Raw genomic sequence first — 27,124 nt, 5'->3', positions numbered from 1 at the left:
TGCTGGTGCTCGAACAAATAAGGACAAAGACAACACAGGAATTCCTGCACATGCTCAGCAGAGCAAAAGCTCTACTACCTAAGAAAGAGAGTGAGATACATTCTGTGCTGTCAGATGACATCACCCACATGTCATGACTAATATAGCCCTGCTTGTCAATGGGGAAGTGCTTTTAAATATTACATTTTTTTTTTTTTATTATTCACTTCTAACTTGACTGAAGGTTTTACTGCCTGCTGAAACAAAGAGGATTAGACACACAGAATGTGGTTTACCCAACTCTGGTTGCATACATTTTGGCAGCTGAAAGCAATAAAGGCAGTCAAAAAAAACAAATTAAGTGTTCAATAATACAAAATCCTAGCGAACACTAATGTTATTTCTATATTAAGCAAAATAGAAATTACCTTGATTTTAGAAACGTTTATTCATGTTTAGCTATCACAAATTGTAGAAAAATAATCAACATGTACACAATTAAATTTACTATCAAGAAAATTTCAGTCTTGATAAAAAGATGTCCATGTGGCAACTATCTTTAAATGTCTCTCCAGAACACTATTGGATGCTGTGTCCCAGATGCAGAATGCAAATGTTCCAACAAATGATCACAATGTAACTAGAATATATTCACCCCAAGAACATGCTGGGATCAACTTCAATCCATTGTAACTGCCTTTGTTTCTAAATACACACACACAAAATGGCAACATCTACTGGCCAGACTCAGGGTTATTAAAATGTATTTTCTTTATTTATAGCCTACTTTATCATATAAATGTTCAAAACAGCTGAGTGCAGGTGGAGGGAGCTGTGATCTGTAGCTCCTGGATTTTAAAAGCCCTGCTAGCGTAAATCCGCCCGGACGCGGCGTTTCGGGGGCGGGCCCGGGGGCATGGCCGCGCCCTCCGGAACCGCCCCCGGGTCACGTCTTGGCTTGCGTCTCGGCGCGCCAGCGGTCCGCTGGCGCGCGGGGATTTACTTCTCCCTCCGGGAGGTGTAAATCCCCGGACAAAGGTAGGGGGGGGTTTAGATAGGGCTGGGGGGGGTGGGTTAGGTAGAGGAAGGGAGGGGAAGGTGAGGGGAGGGTGAAAGAGAGTTCCCTCCAAGGCCGCTCCGATTTCGGAGCGGCCTCGGAGGGAACGGAGGCAGGCTGCGCGGCTCGGCGCGCGCTGGCTGCCCAAAATCGGCAGCCTTGCGAGCGCCGATCCTGGATTTTAGCGGCTAGGCGCGTATCTACTAATATCCAGCGTACTTTTGTTTGCGCCTGGAGCGCGAACAAAAGTATGCGAACGCGCAGTTTTTAAAAATCTACCCCATACTGTTTCTGAAAGTGCATATGAATATCGATTGTTATATGCAGAAATCTCCCTCGGGAATGCTTGCTAAGCCAATAAGGAAAGAGAAAGAAGAGCTGGAGGCAGGAGACGAGAAAATGGCCGCCGCAGCCGACAACACAATTCAGTGCTCCATCAACAAAATGGCTACAATGGCCATAACTGAAATAGTAAAAGCAGCAGTTGCTGGGCAACTGGCCACGATAGTGGAACAAATTGCAGATATCAAAAGGAAAATTAGTTTCTTACCTGATAATTTTCGTTCCTGTAGTACCAAGGATCAGTCCAGGACACCTGGGTTGTGACTCCGCACCAGTAGATGGAGACAGACTAAAACTTGTGGGCGGAGCCATATATGCCCCTGTGTCAGTCACAGCCCCTCAGTCATACGTAATGTCAAAGTAGAACACAACCAGAGAACTAAACTAGCTATAAACCGCTAAAAGAACGGGGAAAGAAACACCCCTCCTGGAAACGGACTCTTCAACCGAGAGAGCTAAACAAGCGGAACAGAATAATTCAGAACAATGAGCGGACTCTCCGTTACTTCAGCGCAGCACTGCGGGCGGGATCCTGGACTGATCCTTGGTACTACAGGAACGAAAATTATCAGGTAAGAAACTAATATTCCTTTCCCTGTACGTACCAGGATCAGTCCAGGACACCTGGGATGTACCAGAGCAAACCTACTGAGGGTGGGAAGCAGAGAGTCCCGCTCGGAGTACCCTCTCTCCAAAACCCCCGGAATCGGTAGCCCGGACATCCAGCCGGCAATGCCTGATAAAGGTATGTAATGACTTCCAGGTAGCCGCCCTGCAAATCTCTCGAGGCGACACCTGCGACGCTTCCGCCCAAGACGCCGTTTGAGATCGAGTCGAGTGAGCCCTCAGGCCCACGGGAAGTGGTTTTCCCCGCATCAAGTACGCCGAACCAATGGCCTCCTTGAGCCAACGGGCGATCGTTGTGCGGGACGCTGCGGCCCCTTTCTTTGGACCAGAGAACAGGACAAACAGATGATCCGTGACCCGAAACGGATTAGTGACCTCCAGATATCGGAGGAGGGATCTCCGCACGTCAAGCTTCCTTAAGTCCCTTGCTTCTGGGACGGAGGACTCCCCGCCCACCAAAGCGGGCAGCTCCACCGATTGATTCACGTGAAAAGACGAAACAACTTTGGAAGGAACCGTCCGCAAGAGACTCCGGAATCTGAAATACGCAAGAAAGGTTCCCTACAGGACAGGGCCTGTAAATCGGAAACACGCCGTGCCGAGGCAATCGCCACCAAGAACGCCGTTTTTAAAGTGAGATCCTTAAGAGTTACGCGTTTCAAGGGCTCAAACGGTGCCGCGCATAGAGCGGAGAGAACCCAATTGAGGTTCCAAGCCGGACAAGGGAGACGCAATGGAGGACGAAGGTGCTTAGCTCCCCAAAGGAAACGAGAAATATCCGGGTGAAGCGCCAGGGACGTACCACGGCCCTTACCTCGCAAACAACCAAGCGCCGCTACTTGAACCCTTAGAGAACTGCACGCCAGACCTTTGGCTAGACCTGCCTGGAGAAAACACCAGAATGTCGGAAACTGAAGCCGAAGTGGGGTCCACCCCACGCTGCACGCACCATTCCTCAAAAACCACCCAGACACGGACATAAGCCAGAGATGTCGACTGTTTCCTGGAACGCAGCAACGTAGCCACCACCGCATCTGAGTAACCTTTACTCTTCAGCGCCTCCTCTCAAAAACCATGCCGCGAGACAGAAGTGATCCGCATCCTCCAAACAGACGGGGCCCTGATGGAGTAGGCCCGCCATTCCTTGGAGCCGAAGGGGTGCCGCTACTGCCAGCTGGACGAGGTCTGCGAACCACGGCCGGCGCGGCCACTCCGGTGCCACCAAGATCACCTTGGCCGGGTGCAACTCTATGCGCCGTAGAATCTTGCCGATCATCGGCCACGGGGGAAACACGTAGAGCAACACATCCGTCGGCCATGGAAGCACCAACGCATCGACGCCTTCTGCCCCCCGTTCTCGACGTCGACTGTAAAATCGCGGAGCCTTCGCATTGTGCCACGTGGCCATCAGATCCATGTGGGGCACACCCCACGTTTCGCAAATGAGAAGGAACGCTTCGTCCCCCAGCTCCCACTCTCCGGGATCTAAGCGATGACGGCTGAGAAAATCCGCCTGAACGCTGTCGACTCCCGCAATGTGAGATGCTGCTATGTTGCTGAGATGCAGCTCTGACCAAGCCATCAAGCGCTGAGCCTCCTCCGCCACCTGGGGGCTCCTTGTTCCGCCCTGGCGGTTGATGTATGCCATGGTGGTCGCATTGTCCGACAACACTCGGACTGCCTTTCCCCGCAGCAACGGCAGGAAGGCTTGTAGGGCCAGACGGACCGCTCTGGTCTCTAGGCGATTGATAGACCACTGGGCTTGCGACACTGACCATCGGCCTTGGACCGAGCTGCCTAGGCAGACCGCCCCCCAACCGGAGAGGCTGGCATCAGTGGTTACCACTGTCCAATCGGGCACCAGAAGGGAGACTCCAGAAGACAGATGACTGGGATCCAGCCACCAGAGTAGGCTGGACCTCGCGTGTCCCGCTGGAGGAAGCGGGAGATGGAAGTCCTCCGAGACCGGCTTCCAGCGGGACAGTAAGGGGGACTGTAATGGTCGCAGATGAGCGAATGCCCAGGGAACCAGCGCCAGCGTGGAGGCCATAGACCCTAGGACCGTAAGGTAGTCGCAGACTCGCGGTCGGCGGAGAGACAATAAGCGCCGTACTTGAGATTGTAGTTTGCACACCTGGTCGTGCGACAGGAACACCTTGCCCTGCTTCGTGTCGAACACCGCTCCTAGATATTCCAAGGTCTGCGTGGGTGCCAGATGACTTTTGCTGAAGTTGACCACCCATCCCAGGGACTGCAGGAGATGGAGGACCCTGGCCACCGACTTCCGACACTGATCCTCGGACCTCGCCCGAATCAGCCAATCGTCCAGATAAGGATGGACCAGGAGACCTGCTCGGCGCAACTGCGCTGCCACCACAACCATCACCTTCGTGAATGTACGGGGAGCTGTGGCGAGCCCAAACGGGCGCGCCCGAAACTGATAATGCCGTCCTAGAATGCAGAACCTGAGGAAGCTTTGGAACGACGGCTGAATGCCTATGTGAAGATACGCCTCCGTGAGATCCAGGGAGGCCAGGAACTCGCCGGGCCGTACCGTACCGCAGCAATGACTGACCGAATCGTCTCCATTTTGAAGTGAGGAACGCGAAGGCATCGGTTTACCCCCCTGGAGATGCAGAATTGGTCTGGACGTGCTGTCTTTCTTTGGGACGATGAAGTAAATGGAGTAACGGCCCTTGCCTTGTTGGCTGACCGGGACGGGGGAAATGGCTTCCAATGCTTCTAAGCGTCGGATGGTGTCTAGCACCGCCGCCTTCTTCTCGGGGGCCTTGCAGGGCGAGGCAAGGAACTTGTCCGCTGGAGTGCGAGCAAAATCTAACGCGTAGCCGTGTCTTATCACGTTGAGGATCCACTGGTCCGACGTTACACCGGGCCATCTCTCGCAAAAGGACATCAACCGCACCCCGACGTTCTGCTGGGGGCGCGGCGGGAGAGGGGCCGACCACCTTTCATTGCGAAGACTTGGCCCCTGTGATCGCCAGGGGACCCCCTTGCCTTCCGAAGCGCTTCCCCCGAAAGGACTGCTGCTGCTGCCACTGCGGGGCACGGGAGGAAGAAGACCTTTGAATGGCAGCGCCCAGAGGTGAGCCTTGGAAGAGCCATCTGCCGCCCAGTTGCATAGCCACAGGAGTCGGCGCGCCGAAACCGCAGCCACCATGGATCTCGCCGACGTGCGCAGCAGATCGTGGAGAGCATCTGCGCCATATGCTATTGCCGCCTCCAACCTATTCGCCTGCGCTGCCTCGTCTGCAGAAAGATCCGCATTGGCCTGTAGAACTTGAGCCCAGCGCAATCTAGCTCGCATAGCGAAATTCGTGCAGATGGCGGCTCGTACTCCCAGCGCGGAAACCTCGAAAATCTTCTTAAGCTGCACTTCCAGCTTCCTGTCCTGAAGATCCTTGAGGGCTGTCGCTCCCGTGAGTGGGATAGTGGATCTCTTTGTTACCGCAGAAACCGCCGAATCCACCTTGGGAAGTTTGAGAAGGTCCAGCGCATCCTCCGGGAGCGGGTAAAGCTTGTCCATGGCTTTGCTGACCTTCAGACCCAATTCTGGGGTGTCCCATTCCCGGAACAGGATGTCCGTTGAAGAAAAATGAAACGGAAAAGCCACTGCCGGACCCGTGAGGCCTAACAGGACCGGATCCATGTTCGCCTCCTGCCGAACCACTACCGGAGGGGCCTCTATACCCAGCTCCTGGAGAATGGCCGGAATTAAGGGTGGCAGTTCCTCCCTGCGGAAGAGCCGGACCACCTTGGGATCGTCTCCCTCCACTGCCTGTGATCCTTTTCCTGCGCCGGATGGAGCGGATCCGCCCGCTGCCACGTTGTCGGCCCCCTTTAGGGGCTCTTCAGGGGAATCAGTGTCTGCCCCCGTGGAGGAATCTGAGTCCGCCTCCTGTGGGACGCCACGTGGAGGCCTCTTCCCCCTGGAAGAGGCCTCGGGGGCACTTCCGCAACCCCCGATGGCCTCTTGGATTTCTTCAGCAGTGGAGCCTTGCAGGATTCCCTCCGGCCGCACTTGCTTTTCTTATATTTCAGGACTTTGCGCAGCAAAAGCGCAAAGTCCTCAGAAAAGGAGCCAGAATCGGAAGAAACCTCAGCGGGGCTCCCCGGGGCCCCCGAGGGACCCCCCCTTGCCGTGATTCGGGGGGGGGGCCCCCGAGGGACACCCCCCCGCCGCGAATCGTTGAGGAGACAGCGCGGGAGGCAAGGTTGAAGGCCCTGCCATTTCCCGCGCCATTTCGCGGCCCGTGGCCAAAATGGCTGCCGCTCCCGCACTGAGCGGGAAAAACTCCTGGGGCCTCTCAACCGCGCCCCCCCCGCTCGGCGGCGGTCGCGCGGGTCGCAAACGAGCCCCCCGAGACGCCCCGGACGACCCTTCATCTCCCGGGATGCAGGCAGCACAAAAGCCCTCGCGCGGGAAATGGCAGGGCCTTCAACCTTGCCTCCCGCGCCATTTCGCGGCCCGTGGCCAAAATGGCTGCCGCTCCCGCACTGAGCGGGAAAAACTCCTGGGGCCTCTCAACCGCGCCCCCCCCCGCTCGGCGGCGGTCGCGCGGGTCGCAAACGAGCCCCCCGAGACGCCCCGGACGACCCTTCATCTCCCGGGATGCAGGCAGCACAAAAGCCCTCGCGCGCCGAGCCGCAGGCCCTGCAAACCGAGCCACGAGGCATGCCGGCGAAAACGGCGCGAAGAAGGAGACCACGGCAGCAAAACAATAAATAAATAAAATTCGCGCGAACGGCCTCCCCCCCTGCCAGCAGCGCCCCCCCCCCCGAGAGCAGATGCGAAGAAAACAGAGAGCCGGCACAAAAATAAAAACACACTTTTTTTTTTTTTTTTTTTTTTTTACACAAAAAAACGCCTGTCGCTGTCCGTGGTCCTGGAGCCCTAATCCAGCAGGGGTGAGTGAACCGGGCTCCCCGGTGTCACCCCTGACGCTGCTACTAGGAAAGCCGGGTCCTCGACCCTAGCAGCGGCCTCAACCAGGGGGGGGTAGTCCCCTCAGGACCTCTCAACCCCCCTGGGAGGCAGGGCGGACGGACGTCAGTGACAATTTGGCAAAAATCCCAATTACAAACACCGTAGCCTAAACTGGCCTAAAACCAAAAAGAAATAACCAACCCTGACGGAGTACCAGAACCAGGGCAGGGAGGAGCTGTGACCGCACCTGCACCATCTACTGGAGACAGAGTAAGACTGAGGGGCTGTGACTGACACAGGGGCATATATGGCTCCGCCCACAAGTTTTAGTCTGTCTCCATCTACTGGTGCGGAGTCACAACCCAGGTGTCCTGGACTGATCCTGGTACGTACAGGGAATCTGCTTTAGCTGAGTTCAGCCCCAGGATTGATGCATTAGAGGGACAAATAATGGCAGCGAAAATGATACTTTGCCAGCTACAAGAAAACTGTAGAAAATGGAAAAGTTGGTACTGGCCCACGAGGAAAAGACAGATGAATTGGAGAACCGCTCACGGTGGAACAATTTGCGTTTTGTGGGCTTCATGGAGTCCCTTGAGGAACATAAATTAGCCGAGATCCATGCTGAATGGCTTCCGGCGGCATTAGGATTATCTGACCAGATAGTGCCTTTGATTACAGAGCGATGGGCCCTAGAAAAGATGATGACCAGAGATCCGATTTTATTAACTTTCAGCATAAGCAAATGATTTGGCAAGCATACCGCAAGATAGCGACACTGCAATATAATGGCGGCGTCATTAGAATGTTTCAAGATTTTTCTTACAAGCTCGCCATGAAGCACAAGGAGTTTGGGCTTGTATGTGCACAACTTGCAGCCAAGCAAGTCAAATTTGCCTTACAATTTCCAGCAAAGCTACATTGTATAGTAGTACATTGCATATCTTTGACTCTGCGCCTGACTCCAAGCACTTTGTGGAAGGAATGAATTTTGGGAGTCCATGGTGAAAGGGCATGTGGAGCATCTCTTACAATCTATGCCAGATATTTTGAGCATGGCCGCTATTGTATGTCTCCTATCTTTATGACCCAAAAGCTCAGGGCCAAACAAGTAAAAGAAAAAAAGAGGCTCAGTGGTCTTGTCATAAGGTTTTCACTTTTTTTGAAGATATTTTTAGACCCCTGGGCGCCTCAGGGGTCTTGTCGATTAAGGACAAATTTGATTCCTGGTGATGCTTCCGACACGGAAGGATGGCCCATCATTATTTTTAGGCTCGTTTGGTTCTTTTTCAGAGACACCATTTGGAGGAAGCCTGAACCCAGGGGTGTTTCATAATTTGAGAACACTGATTTTTTTTTTTGACTGGGAATATTGCTCCTTCTTTATAATTAGAAATACGGTGGCGATGTGGTTAATTTTTAACATTTTCAAGTGAATAGATTTCTCCAACTTTTAGATTTGTCTTCTATGGGCTTCGTTTTGGGTTGCCTCAGGGGATGGCACCTGAACACTCACAGTACTGTCTCCAGCTCTCTAAGCAGAAAATGTATCTACCTATGGTTCTTTTGGGGGTTGCGGGGGGGAGGTGGTTTGCGATGTCCTTGTTGACCATGGAGAGCACTATCTGTGGGTTTAGTATTCTATATTGGATTCTGGGGAGGAAATTGATTTCTTGATGAGAGTTATGACCAATGGGTTATAGCTTGGGAATGTCTTATGTTGATAAATTTTAATGGGTTACGCAAAGCTTTTTGTATATGTTTGGGTTTCTATGCAGTGATCCTTCAAGTAGAGAATAATGGTGCAGTGGTACATATTTATATCTCTTTGACAATCAGTAGTAAGGGCTTAAGCACTTCATATATATATATATATATATATATATATATATATGGAGAGAGAGAGAGAGTGTTATGGGATTGCAAGCAATGTTTATAACATGGAACGTAGCGGATATGGGATCACCTATAAAAAGGGAAAGTACTCTCATATTCATAGGCTACAAGGAGAGGTTGTCTTTTTACAGGAATCTCATAGCAGATAAAAAGAATGACAAATTATGGAATAAAAGGTGTTTTAATCAAAATGTTTTTCATCAGACTCGTCTAAACATAATGGGGTGGTTATTTTAATTCACAAAAAAGTATCCTTTGTGTTAGAACAAAAGAGGGAGAATGATGAAGGCAGAATTGTGGTGGTCAAAGGTGCCTTATTTGGTAAGCCTACTTTGGCGTCTGTGTATGCCCCAAATTGAGATGATCACTTTTTTTTTTACTAAATTGATTGCAATATCTTAGCTTTAGGAATGGCCCCTGTTGTTATGAGTGGCGATTTTAATTGTATTCATGACCCTTTGTTGGACAGATGTTCTGCTTCTCCTGCTCTCATTTGGGACCTGGGAAAGGTATTACCTTTCTCTGTAAATCTCTTTCACTTGTGAACATATGGAGGACTCACCACCCAGAGGAAAGGGACTTCACCCATTATGCAGGGGTGCATTCTTCCAAATCTAGTATTGAATATATTCTAAATTTCAGAATCTTTATTTAACGAGAGAATCTGGTGGTGTCTGACTATTGCCCAGTGATATGTAATATGGGGGGCAGCCTTGGGTTTGATTCTCTCTTCAAATGGAGAATGCCAGAAGGTAATGTAAAGAGCAGAGTTTTAAACAGTTTCTGCTGGAGAAATGGTAGTACTTTTTGGATGCTAACTGGCAGCATCAAGATAACCCAATTTTGTTCTGGGAAACAGCAAAGGCAGTAATGAGAGGAGAGATTATTCAATTTGCTATTTATAAGAGAAAGCAGAGGAACAAACACATTTTGGAGCTGTGTAAGCGACTGACTTATTATAAAAATCAATGGAATAAAAATATTTCAGAGGAATGGAAAGCCAAATTTTGGAATGCTCAGGCTGTCCTTCACGAGAAGGCATCAGGTGCCCTTTTTATATATAAGCATAAATTGTTCCAGTATGAAACAAGCTGGGGTGATTGATAGCCAACCTGACGAAATCCCGGTCCTAACCCAAATCTAACAATAATATTAAGCAACCAAATGGTTCCTTTGCTACTTCTACCTCTGTTATAGGGGAAGTGTTAAGGACTGGTATAAAAAAATATATATATACTTATGTAGCAAAGAGGTACCAAATTTAGATAGTCAAAAAGACATTTTTGTGCAATTAAAAAACTCCTTCATTAATCGACTGCGCAGTTAGCTACTCTGAATAAACTTGTCCCCATGTAGGAAATTTCAATGGTTATAAAAGAACTGAAATTACATAAATCAATCATCGGGGGCCAGATGATTTGAATTCCTTGTTTTATAAACTGCTTCAAGAGTCCATAGTCCCTGGTCTTTATAATCTATTTAACTACATGATACAGAGCCAAGAAATACCAGAATCCATGTCCATAGCAGCTATTATGATCCTCCTAAACCTGGGAGGGATTTAACTGGTCCTATTTCATATAGACCTATTTTGTTACTGAATCAAGACGTTAAAATATATGCCAAGATTTTAGCCAATCGACTAAAATGTATTTTGTCTGACTTGATTTCCCCTGAAAAGACTGGAATTTTTGGCAAAAAAAAAAAAAAGTCACTACCAACATATGGTGATTGTTACTAGCCTTGGAAACCTGTCGATTACAGGAGGTAGCAGATCCCCTATTGATCAGTTTTGATGCAGAAAAAGCCTTTGACAGGGTGGCTTGGGATTTCTTATTTGCATCTTTAAGGGAGTTTGGTTTTGAGGGATCATTTTTATCTACTATCCAACTTCTTTACAAAGACCCAAAAGCATTTATATGTGTCAATGGTCTGGGGAGGGGTACTAGGCAGGGGTGCCCGCTGTCTCCGCTCTTATTTGTTTTAATTGCTGGAACCGTTGGTGAGCAAACAAACAAGATGTGCCCATAACCGGGATTCATATAAGGTCCCACAATTTGAAGCTCCTGCTTTTTGCAGATGACATGTTGTTGGTCCTGACTAATGCCCAGAACTTCTGCGGCATATCCATAACTTCCGATCATTCTCTGGATTAAAATTAAATCTATCCAAGTCAGAGGCTATGGTTATTATTGGCAATTTACATGACGAGTGGCATAACTTTCCGCTTGCATGGGCAAAAGATACTATTAAGTATTTAGGAGTTAAAATACATAAGGACCGTGCTATTTGGTATCAATGTAATATTAGGCCACTTATCCAAGAGTTTCAGAAAATTTACTCAGTTGGAAACATTTTCCTTTATCATTGCAGGGTCGTATGGTGTTGGTTAAAATGATTATGATCCCCAGATTATTGTATTTGCTTCAGGATGGTACTGTTTTTCCTGAGGAAAAAGGATATCAGTTTCCTTCAAAAAAAGTTTGTTCCCAGTTCTTTTGGAATTTAAAATGGGCATGGCTTAGATTTCCTGTTTATCAGCTCCAAAGGATGAAGGGGGTATGGGATTTGCACATACGTGCAGATGCCCATCTGACTGGGGACAGTGCCGGATCTTATATTTATTTATTTATTTATTTATTTTTATATACAGACATTCTTACATCCGATGTAAATCATACCGGTTTACATTAAACAGAATAGCAGGAAATAAACTTCCATAGTCTAATACAATGAACATTTCTAATTAAAATTGTTAACAAGCGAAAAGAAAAGGTAAAGAATTGGAATAAAGGTTAAACAGAAAAATATAAAAGATTTTTTTTTTTTTTTTTTTTTTAGAAGCACAAGGATTGCACGAAGGGGTGCACACAAAGGGGAGAGCCGGCGAGCGGGGAGGCCACCCTCCATCCTGGGCCCCCGCGAGAACTGAACACCAAACTGAATGGCAGGGGGAAAAAAGATACGGAACTAACAGCAGGTGGTGAGGGAAATGAATGACTGTGATGCGATGTGTGACCACGCCCCCCCTGACGTCACTGGGAGCTCCAGCGACGGTTGAAGAGCGCCTCACCATCAGGCGCCGCGCGACAAAGGGGCTCTCCCCTTTGTGCACCCCTTTGTGCAACCCTTGTGCTTCTAAAAAAAAAAAAAAAAAACACTTTTATATTTTTCTGTTATTTAACCTTTATTCCAATTCTTTACCTTTTCGCTTATTAACAATTTTAATTAGAAATGTTCATTGTATTAGACTATGGAAATTTATTTCCTGCTATTCTGTTTAATGTAAACCGGTATGATTTACATCGGATGTAAGAATGTCGGTATATAAACATTAAAAATAAATAAATAAATATTAGATTTTATAATATAGCATGTCTTTTGCAAATCTTTAGAGAACAGTTGCGGAGTCAATCTGTTCAAGACAACCCCATGGTGCTGCTGGAACAGAATTTTGTGAAGCCTTATAATTTAATGTACCTACTTCATTCCGTCAGTGAAGTGTTGCCATCCTATACCTCAAATTCTCTTTTAATAAGTTCTATGCAGAAATGTTGATGTGCCCTCAGACAGCAATTGGGATTATCATGGAAGCTGTCTCTTTATCTTCCTCTGTGGGGAAATCCCAAGTTTATACCAAGTTGGGGCAATGAGAATTTTTCAAAAAAACTCTACAAACAGGGATTGCTAGTTTAGCTCCCATTATTAGTTTACAAGATGGGGAAGCACACTTTCCCTATTGTCCATGTTGCCATTTTACTAATTCAGATTACCTTATGAACTTGCAAATCATCAGTTATATTAAGAACCTGACTGTTGCTGATATAAGGTCCTTAACTAATGGTCCCTTTCAAAAATTTTTGCATTTAAATGTAAAACAACGAGTTTCTACCTCACTGTACTATAAATTTTTACATTCCTCTAAGTACTCTACATTAGCTGCTATCTGGTTGAAGGACCTAGGTTGCATGATTTTATATGATTGTGACAAGCTGGTTGGGAAGGCTGTGATGGGTGCAGCGTATTGGGAAATCCATGTTAAAATTTTGCATAGAATTATATTTTGGCTGCGCAAAGCTTGAGGGTATAATTATGTCAGATCACTGTATTAAATGCCTCCAATCCAAGGCCACATAATTGCACTGCTTATGGGTATGTGATGATGTACAGATGTTCTGGGAGTCTGTAAAATAATTTTTTGTTTCTGCTAGGATTTCTATCTCCATTTGGACTTTGGCCTTTTGTCTAATCGGTCATAAAGACTCGATGTTGACTACCAGGACTTATGACAAGGGTGCCTAGTTGCTCTGGGACTACTTCTGGCAAAATGGTTATCTGTTTTGGTCCTATCATCGATTTGTGGTCTACTTCTACGTTGGACTTATATTTACTGGAGCGATGAACACTACAGCAGTCTAAGAAGAAACAGTTGGCAATCCAATGCGCCTGGGTATCTTTTGTGAATTCGTTACCGAAGGAGCTGCAGACCAAACTCAAACTCAACGATGCCTGCAGCACCTGATTTAAATGATCCAGAACTCTACTTACTTCTTTTTGAGGTTTCTGTGTTACTAAATATAACTTTTTGGAGTGTGCTAGGATATATCAAGCAGTAGAAGTCTATTTATCTCTGTTTATCTATTTCTCTTATCTAATTTAGAATGCTCATGTGCTAGCTATGGGTCGCTCTATACAACAAGGACAAAGGAAAGGTGGAGGTGGCGGAACGGTATGAGTGGGATTGGGAAAGAATTGGATCTCGGATATTCTTGGTTAAAACATTGTTATTGTTGGTAACAGTGAAATTTTCAATTAAAAATAAAAAAGTGTAGAAAAAAAAATGACTCATTATTTCAAGTACGGCTGCCACCCATACCTACATGGCTCAGCTGATAATGGGGGGGCTCTCAGCATGCCATGGTTTTTAATACCCTGGACTAGTGCAGTCCTCCATAGCCCTGCATTCCCAAGTGCATATCAGAAGGATCCAAAATTTGGGGACCTGCTGCACTCTGGATACAAGCCTCCACCTCCACTTCTGTGCTGCAGAAAAAGCAGTCCCAAACCTTGCATATATCAGCTACAAAAGTCTTACCAAAATGTACCGAAAGATACTAGAGAGGAATTTTTATTGCATCAGTGGTTTGGTTTTTTTCAATAGCATTTTAGATTTTCTGGCTTTTCAAAAACGGAAAAAAAAGTTGTTTTTATGCACACCTCTGATGTATTGGGTTCCTCCTTAGTTCTCATGAGGACCCCCTGAAGCAGGGCTGTATCCACAGCAATTGCAGCCACATCTTCAATTAGCTTCTTGTTGAATAAAATGTCTTCCCATGGTGCCCTCACTGCAAAATTACTAAAACAAACAAAAAAAACAAACAAACAAAAGATAATTACTAAAAAAGTGGGTTATAACAACATTAGTAAGACTTTTTTTTTTATTCATCTCAAATGTGATACTTTCCATTCATAAAGAATCTCAAACTATTGGGAGGGGATTTCTCAAAGCCATTTCTGTGGATAAAACAGCACCTGGAAGTATTCCCAAAGGCACACTTAGGTTAGGGGAGGGAAATAATGCTCATAGATGACATTTTCATAGTAACATAGCTATGAAGGCAGAAAAGGACCAAAATGGTCCATCCAGGCTGCCCAGCAAGCTTCTTATGGTAGTATCTGCTGTGCAGGTTACCCCCATGTTCCTCTTTTACTGGGTGAGGAAACTCAGACAGTGCTGCTTGACGTGCTTTGCTTTTGGACTTGGATGCAGAAGCAGTCCTGTGCTTTTTCCCTTATGTCTGTGCATCAGTATCCCAGACTGTAAAAGTCAGGACCCGTGTTGGTTGCATTCTGAATCCAATACCTCTCCCCCGCCCACCCCCCACCCCTCACTGCCAAAGCGGAGAGCGATGTTGCAGTTGCATCAAGGGAATGAAGGCTTATTGGTTAAGGATAGTAATCCCATGTCTTATGTTAAGGGTAGGAACTGCCGCTCCATGCAGGTTATCCATGCCCACCAGGTCCTCTGGAAGGGCTTTCCAGGCATCCACCACCCTCTTCGTGAAGAAATATTTCCTGATGTCAGTTCTGAGTCATTATTTGAAAGGGAAAGGAGTACCTGCAGATTTCTACAGATATATTTTTGCTTTGATTATTGATGTAAAGACCGCAGGGAAAAATGTAATCAGACGGCATCAATGCAGGCAGTTTGATCTATGTCCCCTGCTCCATATCAGAAACATACATTTAGCCACCTCCAGGATGAATAGCCTGACAACAAACACCCAAGGCATGCAAGATTCCAAGTCTACCTTTGCTGTCATTCATTAATAGCTGGATCAGCTGAAGTGTAGAGAAATAGGGAAGGACATTTTTGAACTATCCACATGGTAGTCAAGTCTGTGTATACATTGTACACAAAGGGGTAATTTTCAAAAGAATGTACATGCTTAAAACTGGATTTTACATGTGTAAATTAACTTTATGCGCTTAATAATTGGAACATAGAAATGATGGCAGAAAAGGACCAAATGGTCCATCCAGTCTGCCCAGCAAGTTTATGGTAGTATCTGCTGCGCCATGTACATTATCAGAAGTGGGCTTCTGAAAATCACTACAATATGGGGCGGATTTTCAGAGCCCTGCTCGCCTAAATCCGCCCAAAACCGGGCGGATTTAGGCGAGCAGGGCCCTGCGCGCCGGGAAGCCTATTTTACATAGGCCTACCGGCGCGCGCAGAGCCCCGGGACTCGCGTAAGTCCCGGGGTTCTCCGAGGGGGGCGTGTCGGGGGCGGGCCCGGTCGTCGCGGTGTTTCGGGGGCGTGTCGGCAGAGTTTTGGGGCGGGTACGGGGGCGTGGCTACGGCCCGGGGCAGTCCGGGGGCGTGGCCGCGCCCTCCGTACCCGTCCCCAGGTTGCGGCCCGGCGCGCAAGAGGCCCGCTGGCGCGCGGGGATTTACGCCTCCCAGAGGGAGGCGTAAATCCCCCGACAAAGGTAAGGGGGGGGTTTAGACAGGGCCGGGCGGGTGGGTTAGGTAGGGGAAGGGAGGGGAAGGTGAGGGGAGGGCAAAGGAAAGTTCCCTCCGAGGCCGCTCCGATTTCGGAGCGGCCTTGGAGGGAACGGCGGTAGGCTGCGCGGCTCGGTGCGCGCCGGCTATACAAAATCCATAGCCTTGCGCGCGCCGATCCAGGTTTTTAGCAGATACGCGCGGCTCCGCGCGTATCTACTAAAATCCAGCGTACTTTTGTTTGCGCCTGGAGCGCAAACAAAAGTAGGCTATTCGCGCTCCTTTTAAAATCCGCCCCTATATGCCCTTGAATCAATAGGTTTTGTGTGTGTAAGTGTACTTAGGGAAGATCATTTTCAAAACTGCGCATGTGTGCCCATTTCCGCGTGTATAAGGACGCACATGAAGTTATTACTGTATTTTATAACCTATGAGGAAACGACATGCACACATTGTAAAATATGAGTAGATATACGTGCAAAAATGCTCATACATGTAAAAAAAAGCATGAGCTGCGCAAGTTCAGCCTTATCCGGATAAGCGCTGATTTATCCGCTAGGTAGTGGCACTTAGCAGAATAGGTCCAAACAGCGCTACTTAGATGGACAAGTAGCGCCTGCTGTTACTTAGCCAGATAAATCAGAATATAGTTGGATAAGTACTGCTATTTATCCGGATAAGTTCAAATTTATTTTATTTAACAGCTTTTAATATACCGGTGTTCATGCGAGCACATCACGCCGGTTTACAATAAACTTGAAAGGAGGAAATTACAAAAAACAGAGAGTGGGAGATGGAGCAGGCTTGAAAAAAAGGAGGGGAGGGGGAGGGGGGGGAAGGAAAGGAGGAAGAAGATAGCAGCTGAGAAAGTAAAGGAACGTAACATTATTTACATGAGAGGCAATAAACGAGGGATAAGGTATAGGACTGGATAATGCTACAAAATGCTGGAACTGTAAGGCTACAAAAGACTGCTTCAATTCAGACTGTGGTATTAACTTAAAATCTAAATAGTGACAATTTTAAATGTGTACATAACTAAAATATTGACTAGGTGTATCATTTCATATTTTTTGTTATTGACAATCGTTTTTTGACGATTTAAAATATCGTCCGATATATTTTAAATCGTCAAAAACCGTTAGGGCCACGATACAATACCAATTCCCCCGATTTATCGTCAAAAAATCGTAAATCGGGGGAAGGGGGAGGGCAGGAAAACCGGCACATTAAAACCCCCTAAAACCCACCCCCGACCCTTTAAATTAAATCCCCCCCCCCCCCGAACCCCCCCCCCCCCAAATGCCTTAAATTACCCTGGGGTCCAGCGGCGGTCCGTAGCTAAATCGGGGGAAGGGGGAGGGCAGGAAAACCGGCACACTAAAACCCCCTAAAACCCACCCCCGACCCTTTAAATTAAATCCCCCACCCTCCCGAACCCCCCCAAATGCCTTAAATTACCCTGGGGTAGAGCGGCGGTCCGAAACGGCCTCCTGCTATTGAATCGCGTCGTCTTCAGCCGGCGCCATTTTGCAAAATGGCCGCCGCAAAATGGCGGCGGCCATAGACCAACACGATTCGACTGCTGGAGGTCGTTCCGGACCCCCGCTGGACTTTTGGCAAGTCTTGTGGGGGTCAGGAGGCCCCCCCAAGCTGGCCAAAAGTTCCTGGGGGTCCAGCGGGGGTCCGTGAGCGATTTCCTGCCGCGAATCGTTTTCCGTACGGATAATGGCGCCGGCAGGAGATCGACTGCAGGAGGTCGTTCAGCGACCCCCACAAGACTTGCCAAAAGTCCAGCGGGGGTCCGGAACGACCTCCAGCAGTCGAATCGTGTTGGTCTATGGCCGCCGCCATTTTGCGGCGGCCATTTTGCAAAATGGCGCCGGCTGAAGACGACGCGATTCAATAGCAGGAGGCCGTTTCGGAACGCCGCTCTACCCCAGGGTAATTTAAGGCATTTGGGGGGGGGATTTAATTTAAAGGGTCGGGGGTGGGTTTTAGGGGGTTTTAGTGTGCCGGTTTTCCTGCCCTCCCCCTTCCCCTGATTTAGCTACGGACCGCGGCTGGACCCCAGGGTAATTTAAAGCATTTGGGGGGGGGTTCGGGAGGGTGGGTTTTAGGGGGTTTTAGTGTGCCGGCTCACGATTTTAACAATTTTCACGATACTTTACACACCCAAACGGCAACAATACGATTCCCTCCCCCTCCCAGCCGAAATCGATCGTTAAGACGATCGAGGACACGATTCACATCTCTAATATATAGTAGCTTATTTACAGCAGTTATGGCAGGTAGTGAAAGACAATTAATTTTAACTTTTAACATGCAGATTGTACAGGTTGTAAGGTAGAAAGGGTGCGGTAAAGTGTATGGTGGGAGGGGGGGGTATAGGGTGGGTGGGGGCTTACCAACTTACCCGGCTAAGTAGCAGCAAAGCCACTACTTAGCCGGGTAAGTTGGAATTTAGCCGGATAAGTGTGCACAAATAATATACCTGTGTATCTGCATGTCAAATTTTAAAAAGACAAGTAAAATCTACTTGCTTATATTAATTAGATGCTTTTACCCCCATAAGTCGTGTTTTACATGGGATTTTATAACCTGTGCATGGCAATGAAATAACCAGATTTACTAATTAGTTTACTAGTTCTCCCAGTCCATTTGCAGACCTCCTGGCTCTTCAGCCTGAAGTTCCCCCATTTCACCCAGACAGTCATTTTCTCACTCTTACAATGTTTATGATCACTTACACAAGATATTGAGCAGGAATAAATATACACAACTAAAAGACCTACACACTTAACTTTGGCAGATTGTAAAATAGCAACTTATTCATGAAAATGTTAGCCCTTTCCCAGAACGCCCCTGGACCGCACCTTTTCTTGCACCCAAAATATGTGCTCATGGACCCTGATTTATGCATGCATGTAGCGATTTTTAAAATAGCATGCACTCACCTAAATGTTATTTTGTGCACTACGAGTGCTAATTTTTATGCATGCATCTTTTGAAAATTCTATTTTACGCGGCTTTTTTAAATTGCTACAATAGTATGTTACATTTACATGCCTAACTCCTTTGAAAATTATCTCCACAGTTTTTACTAAGGAGTTTCAAACGAATATTATGCACACAAATTTCCTTTGAAAAATCCTGCCTTAAGTGTCTGAATATGCACTGAAATGCACATGCAAAAAGTTACACCTGTTCCAAGTAAGGCATAACTTATGTATACACACTTATGCACACATTGTTGAAAATACAATAGTATGCGCATTTTGTTCTCTCTCTGCCTAAACTCGGAGCACCATTCACCCCACAAGAATGCCTACTGGGTAACAGAGTTATGCACAGAGTTACACACATACTTTAAATGTGCACTAGCCCGTCAGGCTATTTTCCCAGATCTATTTACATGCTTAAATAATGTTTTTGGACTTTTCCTCTAGGAATTGTAAAATGAGTCATGTATTTTGTGCTGGAATTATGAATTAATCAGATACAGAAATATTGCATGCTATAAATGTATAAATGCTTCAAAAGCCAGACAAGACTATTTAGTTACACAACCAAAGCTTGCTTCAACTGAATACTCAGAAGCTGAACAATGATTACCTCAATAAATATCTAAAGACTGAGTCAATCAGCTCAACCGATACGATAGTCTGTTGTGTGATGAGATCGCTATGCAAATGTGACCAATAATTCTGAAGTCCTACAAAATACTATAAGGACATAGGGAACAGATGAGACTGATGAAAATTAGATGCTGATTGAATTACACACGTACAAACCTGCAGAAGACACTACCACACACAAGCCAGAAACCTGCAAATGTACACAGAACAGAGATCAAGATTAGCACAGAGGCTTCACAGATCACCATGAAAGGACCTTCAGATTCACACTAGATATCACAGAGAAACCACAACACAAAAGAACTCCTATCAGTAAGGTTAAACAAAGAAAGATTTTTTTAAAAGAAAATATTACTCCCTGAAAAAGCACATTTTCCCTAAAACAATCCGAAAGAGAAGTTGCAGGTATTTAATAGTATTAAGTGTTTCTCTTATCAGATTTTATTTTTTAATAAAATTGTTAACATGATCATTACAGTAAATTGCTGATGGAACATTTAACCTATAATCTTCTATAAATAAAATCTTGATTTAAAAGTAAATCATGCTTGTTCCTTTAAAATTTCAACCTTCTGTTGCCATCAGGAAACACAGTTTAAATGATGCTAACTCCAATACTACAATGCAAGAAATTAGTTACATAACAAAACCATTTATATTTCATAAATACCTGCTTCTATCGCAACAATACCTGTGCAAACTACTTTGAGCCCTGCTATACCAGTAGCCTTGACCACGTCCTCTGGCTCCAGATTCCACAGCTTTACTGTGTGTTGAGGGGAAAAATGCTTTCACTAATTTGTTAGCTTCGTAGAGTGTTCCTTAGTCTTAGTACTATTTGAAAGGGTAAATAACCGCTCCCTATTTATCTGTTTCTCCCCCACTCGTGATTTTAATTAACTTCTTTTATTTTCCTCTTAGTCAAGCTGAAAAGCTCTAACCCAGAGCCATAAGGACCCCAAGATGAACATGGGCCTGGACCACCACTACTCAAAAGAGATGCCATCACAGTCAGGGCATGAGACAGTAATGGCTTACATGCACTGGAAGGAGGAAGCGAGTTGTGTCTGCCCACACGGCCAGAAGGTTGACAGACTGAGGCGGTGGATCTTGGATCAGTCCATGGAAGAAGACTGCAGGTTGGCAGCTGGACGTCGTTAATTAGATAGGAAAATAATCGGGGGAAGTACAAGATGTTGTAGGCAAAACTAAAAGGAGATACATGAGAGCAACTAATCTTTTTCTTAGGAAAACAAAGGAAAAGGGGGTAACTATGGTTTTCTACAGAAGTAGCTGAAGAGGTAAGGGAGAAAAAAAGATTTGCATTCATAAAACTATAAGAGATCACAGAAACAGGACCAAAGACAACAATAGCTGGAAAAATAAAGAGAAGCTTGGAAAGTAAACAAGAATGGAAAAATTCAAACAGAAAAAAAAAAATAGCAAACACCATAAAATAGGAGATACAAGACTTTGGGGTTTGTTTTTTTAAAGATATGATAGTGATAGAAGGAAATGCAGAAGTGGCTTTGTGAGGCTCAGAGGTGAAGGGGAGGAATATGTAGTGGCTGAGGAAAAGGCAAAATTGCTTAACAAAATATTTATTTGGTGTTCACTGTGAAAGACCACATAAAATGAACACAAACAGGACTGGAAATAAGGTAAACAATTGGCTTTCAGAACAGTCTGTTTGTAAACAGTTAACTAAACTTAAAGTAGATAAGTCAATGGGGTTAGATGGGATGCATCCAAAGGTATTAAGGAAATTTAAAGAAGTTCTAGCAGCTCTGCTGGCTGACCTTTTCAATGCTTCCTTAGAATTGGGAGTAGTTCCAGAGGACTGAAGATGGTTCCTATTCATAAAAGTGGAAGTAAGGAGAAGGCTGGGAACTGTGGGGAGCAAATTACTGGCATCGCTGTGAAGGTAGACGACGGTGCAGTTTTTGAAATCCAGGGGGATTGCAAGATCTGAGGCAGCATGGTTTTACCAAAAGTAAATCTTGTCAGATGAATCTGATCAATTTCTTTGACTGGGTGACCAGAAAGATTTGGATCAAGGGAGAGCACTATATGTTGCATGCTTGGATTTTAGTAAGGCCTTTGACAGGTCCCGCACAGGAGACTTATAACTGAATTGAACTCCCTTAGTGACTGACTGGGTGGCGACAAAGGGTAGTGGTAAATGGAATTTTCTCTGAGGAGGAGGGTCTTACCAGTGCTACTCCTCAGGGATCGGTCCTTGGACTGGTTCTTTTCAACATTTTTGTGAGAGACGTAGGATTGTCAGGAAAGATTTGTCTTTTTGTCGGAGATACCAAAAATCTGCAAAAGGGCGGACAGCCAAGAAGATGTGGAAAACATGAGGAGGGATCTAGCAAAGCTTTGGCGGCTAAGATTTAATGCTAAAAAATGCTGAGTTATGCATTTCAGGTGCAAAAACCCAAGGGAAAGGTACAGTATTGGAGGTGAAATTATTCTAAGCACAAAGGAAGAGTGAAATCTAAAGGTGATTGTATCTAAATGATGTTAAGGTAGGCAAACAGGTAAATAAAGCGACTGAAAAAGTCAGAAAGATGCTTGGCTGCATAGGGAGAGGAACGGTCAGCAGAAAAAGGGAGGAGATACTGCCCTTGTAGAGGTCCCTGGTGAGACTTCATTTGGAATACTGTGTACAATTCTGGAAACTGCACCTTCAAAAAGGATATAATCAGGATGGAGTCTGTTCAGAGGCTCACTACTACAAAGGTCAGTGGTCTTCAGGATATCCATAATGAATAGGCATGAGAAATTTAAAGCATATGGGGTTAGACAAAGATCTAAACATGACACTCTAAAGGAAAGGTGAGATAAGGGAGATAAAATAGAGACATTTTAAATATTTTAAATGCACAGGAGGCGAGCCTCTTTCAACAAAAAGGAGGCTCTAGAACGAGGAGTCATGGGATGAGAGGTTGAAAGGGGGTAGACTCAGAAGTAATCTTAGGAATGTATTTATTTATTTTTTTGACAAAGAGGGTGATGGATGCATGGAGCAGCCTCCCAATGGAGGTGGCTAAGACAGAAACAGGATCTGAATTTAAGAAACCATGGGATAAATACAGGGGGATCTCTAAGGGAGCGATGGGAATTATAAAGCTAAATTAATTGGATGGATGTGCATCCTAGACAGGCCTTATTGTTCTTTTTCTGCTGTCATGTTTCTATGGCAGGTGGTGAGGGGGGCGGGTCCTGTGTTGGCCCATGGAGCCAGGAGGAGACCGGTCTTACCTCATTTGGCATTGGCATTAAGGAGGATGCTGTGCTGCAGGTTTAGGAGGTCTGTTAGAGGCTGGTGGGGGTCTGGGCTGGGAGGAGAAAGGGAATAGCACTGATGTGTAGCTTTGGAGCAGGAGGGAAGATGGATGGTTCCACCCTTGGGGAGGAAGGGAAGAAGGGAAACAGTGCTGGGAGTTCAGTGTGGGGAGGGAGAGTGCGCTCCTGGATACAGAAAAGGGGGGTGGGGTGAGATGAAAAGGGTAAAAGTGCTGAATTCCATCCTGAGGAATAAGGAATGTGAAGGGAAGTGCTTGAGTCTGTCCTGCGAGGAGGGAGAGGGGAGAGAAGGCTGGTTTGTTCCCCCCCCCCCCCCCAAATCCAAAGAAATCTGAGGATGATCTCAAACATCTCATGTATGCTTTTTGGGGTTTCCAGTTCAATTTTTGTCTGCGTGTTTCTATTCTGATTTGTGATCCTTTAATCTGTATTTGGTGAGGGTCTTTCGGTATTCTGCAAGGTGGCAGAGTTAAATGATTTTGCTAGAGTTTCGTTTTTCTGTAGAAATCTGTAGCAATCCAGCTTGTTCTGTTTTCTCAGTAGGAGGTGTTTTATCAACATAGAAATGTGATGGTAGAAAAAAACCAAAACATGCAGCCTATCTATTCTGCCGATCCACACTACTCCGCTCTATAATCCCTACCACTCCCTCAGAGATCCCCCCCCTCCCCTCCCGAGGATTGTGGTGCTGAGTAGTCTGTGTGGATGGGCAGTCCATACATTGGTGTTCTAGGGCCCATTACTACGTTTGCAGTGCTGCTTTTTCATAGGAGGGATTGTTGCTATCCGAGGCCTATCTATTAGTGCTATAATGGTATGGCAGCTTTGCTATAAACATTCTAAGGGCGTTTTTTGGTAGGGATTTGTGGTACATCACAAAGTACCTGGTAGTGGAGGAGTTTGCTTTGCTGGAAATGAGCTCTAGAACCAAATCAGTTGAATCACATATATTTGCTTCTGTTTATTATAATAAAAACAAAGTATCTCATGCCTATCCATTATGGATATTTGAAGCTCGAGGACCAGCTTCGCCTGCACTTGATTTAGGCATTCAAATAAATCTAACACTTAGCTTCAGAAAAGAAGACACTTCTCAACACAGGGAGCTCCGTATTGAAGTTTTGATGAGAGCTTTGCTCCATTTACAAGAAGCTGTAGCAGAACATATTTCAGTACAGTATCACCTTGAAGCAACTAACGCATCGTCGTCAATAGCTCATTGAAATCTGCTCAGTGTGCAGCAGCAGCCAGAAAAGCAAATAGAATGCTAGGGATTATTAGGAAAGAATGGAGAATAAAACAGGGACTGTATGCAATTCTGGTCACCACCTCTAAAAAAATATAGAAAAGGTTCAGAGAAGGATGACCAAAATGATAAAGGGGGAAAAGGGGATGAAATGATTCATCTATGAGGAAAGACTACAAAGGTTAGGACTCTTCAGCTTGGAGAAGAGACAGCTGAGGGGAGATCTGATAGAGGTCTATAAAATAATGAGTGAAATGGAATGAGTAAATGTTAATCAATTGTTTACTCTTTCAAAAAGTACAAAGCTAGGGGACACAATGGAATTACTAACGGGCCAATTCAGTAAGGTCTGCGGGAGAGCGCACAGGCCACTCGCCTGTGCGCGCGATTCTGTATTTAAATGAGGCCCGGCGGTGGAAACGAGCAAAAGGAGGTGCTAGGGACACTAGCGCGTCCCTAGCGCCTCCTTTTGGCCCGGAGAGGCGGCTGTCAGCGGGTTTGACAGCAGACGCTCAATTTTGCCGGCGTCAGTTCTCGAGCCCGCTGACAGCCATGGGCTCAGAAACTGGATGCCGGCAAAATTGAGCGTCCAGTTTTCGACCCGACAGCCGCCAGCCGACTTCAATTTTTTTTTTTTTTTACCCTTCGGGACCTCCGACTTAATATCGCCATGATATTAAGTCGGAGGGTGCACAGAAAAGCAGTTTTTCTGTGCACTTTCCCGGTGCCCGAAGAAATTAGCGCCTACCTTTGGGTAGGTGCTAATTTCTGAAAGTAAAATGTGCGGCTTGGCTGCGGGAATACCTAATAGCGCCCTCAACATGCATTTGCATGTTGAGGGCGCTATTAGGTTCGGCGGGTTGGACGCGCATTTCCGCCCCTTACTGAATAAGGGGTAAGGGAAAACGCGCGTCCAAAGGCAGGTTAACAGTGCGTTCCGTTGGAGCGCACTGTACTGTATCGGCCCGTAAGTTGTACATTTAAAACTAATAAGAGAATTTTTTTTTTTACTTAACGCACAATTAAGCTCTGGAATTTGTTGCCAGAGGATGTAGTGAAAGCTGTTAGTGTAGCCGCATTTAAAAAAAAGATTTGGACAAATTCCTGGAGGAAAAGTCCATAAGCCATTAAGGTGAGTTGAAAAAATCCACTTCTTATCCCTAGGATAAGCAGCTTGGAATCTATCTACCCCTTGGGATCCTGCCAAATACTTGTGACCTGGATTGGCCACTGCTGAAAACAGGATTCTGAGCTTGATGGACCTTTGGTTTGACCCAGTATGGCAATCTTATAATATTATTATTACCTTTTCCACTTGCCTGTGAAGTTTAATTTATATATTACTTATCTGCCATCATCTATTCTTGAGTTTACTGTGCTGATTCCTACCAAACCATGGCGCTAATTCAGTATAAACAACTACACAGCAGACTTGAAAAGAAAGCTTTAAACAGCAGAAAGTACAGGCATAATATTTTCTTAAATGCTTGCAATTAAATTAAGACACATACAAGCAATCTAGGAATAAGTCTAACAAAGAAAAATAAAGGCAACAGAATCAATGAACTGGCTAGTTCATATTATGAGGAGTTCTAATATCTAATGAGGGTAATTTTATAACTCCCCACATAGCGGTAAAGTGGTGGCTGACATATAACCACTGAGGAGTGATGACCAGAGGTCAGGATAAAGGTGAACCTGTAGATGTAGTGTACTTGGATTTTCAGAAGGCATTTGACAAAGTTCCTCATGAGAGGCTTCTAGGAAAAATAAGTCATGGGATAGGTGGAGATGTCCTTTCGTGGATTACAAACTGGCTAAAAGACAGGAAACAGAGAGTAGGATTAAATGGTCAATTTTCTCAGTGGAAGGGTGTGGGCAGTGGAGTGCCTCAGGGATCTGTATTGGGACCCTTACTTTTCAATATATGTATAAATGATCTGGAAAGAAATACGATGAGTGAGATAATCAAATTTGCAGATGATACAAAATTGTTCAGAGTAGTTAAATCACAAGCAGATTGTCTTAAATTACAAGAAGACCATGTGAGGCTGGAAAATTGGGCATCAAAATGGCAGATGAAATTTAATGTGGACAAGTGCAAGGTGATGCATATGGGGGAAAAATAAACCATGCTATAATTACACAATGTTAGGTTCCATATTAGGTGCTACTACCCAAGAAAGAGATCTAGGCGTCATAGTGGATAACACATTGAAATCGTCGGTTCAGTGTGCTGCAGCAGTCAAAAAAGCAAACAGAATGTTGGGAATTATTAGAAAGGGAATGGTTAATAAAACAGAAAATGTCATAATGCCTCTGTATCGCTCCATGGTGAGACCCCACCTTGAATACTGTGTACAATTCTATCAATTAATTCTAGCAATTATATCTCAAAAAAGATATAATTGCGATGAAGAAGGTACAGAGAAGGGCAACCAAAATGATAAGGGGAATGGAACAGATCCCCTATGAGGAAAGACTAAAGAGGTTAGGACTTTTCAGCTTGGAGAAGAGATGGCTGAGGGGGGATATGATAGAGGTGTTTAAAATCATGAGAGGTCTAGAACGGGTAGATGTGAAGCAGTTTTTTACTCTTTCGGATAATAGAAAGACTAGGGGGCACTCCATGAAGTTAGCAAGTAGCACATTTAAAACTAATCATAGAAAGTTCTTTTTCACTCAATGCACAATTAAACTCTGGAATTTGTTGCCAGAGGATGTGGTTATTGCAGTTGCTATGTTTAAAAAAGGAATGGATAAGTTCTTGCCACCAGAGGAGAAGTCCATTACATACTATTAATTAAGTTGACTTAGAAAATAGCCACTGCTATTACTAGCAACAATAACATGGAATAGACTTAGTTTTTGGGTACTTGCCAGGTTCTTAGAGCCTAGACCTGCCACTGTTGGAAACAGGATGCTGGGCTTGATGGACCCTTGGTCTGACCCAGTATGGCATGTTATGTTCTTAGGAGAAATCAGGTGAGGCCTGGGATATGTTATGTTTGAGCTAAGTTCCCAATCAGGTACAGTCTTCCTATGGATTTTGGATTGTTGTGTGCATTTTCTTATC

General features: G+C 45.6%; 1 protein-coding gene across 1 annotated transcript in view; it reads right to left on the bottom strand.

Annotated features, from left to right (window-relative positions):
• Positions 1–27,124, bottom strand: part of GSS (glutathione synthetase) — a 153,080-nt gene that overhangs the window by 122,082 nt on the left and 3,874 nt on the right. The window contains exon 2 of the mRNA XM_029614256.1: positions 14,064–14,202. Coding sequence (XP_029470116.1) covers positions 14,064–14,202 — 139 coding nt within the window. The remainder of the gene's footprint in view (positions 1–14,063; positions 14,203–27,124) is intronic.

This window comes from Rhinatrema bivittatum, chromosome 8 (genome assembly GCF_901001135.1).
Source record: "Rhinatrema bivittatum chromosome 8, aRhiBiv1.1, whole genome shotgun sequence".
NCBI classification, from domain to species: Eukaryota; Metazoa; Chordata; class Amphibia; order Gymnophiona; family Rhinatrematidae; genus Rhinatrema; species Rhinatrema bivittatum.
This window is presented reverse-complemented; position numbering and strand designations above follow the sequence as displayed.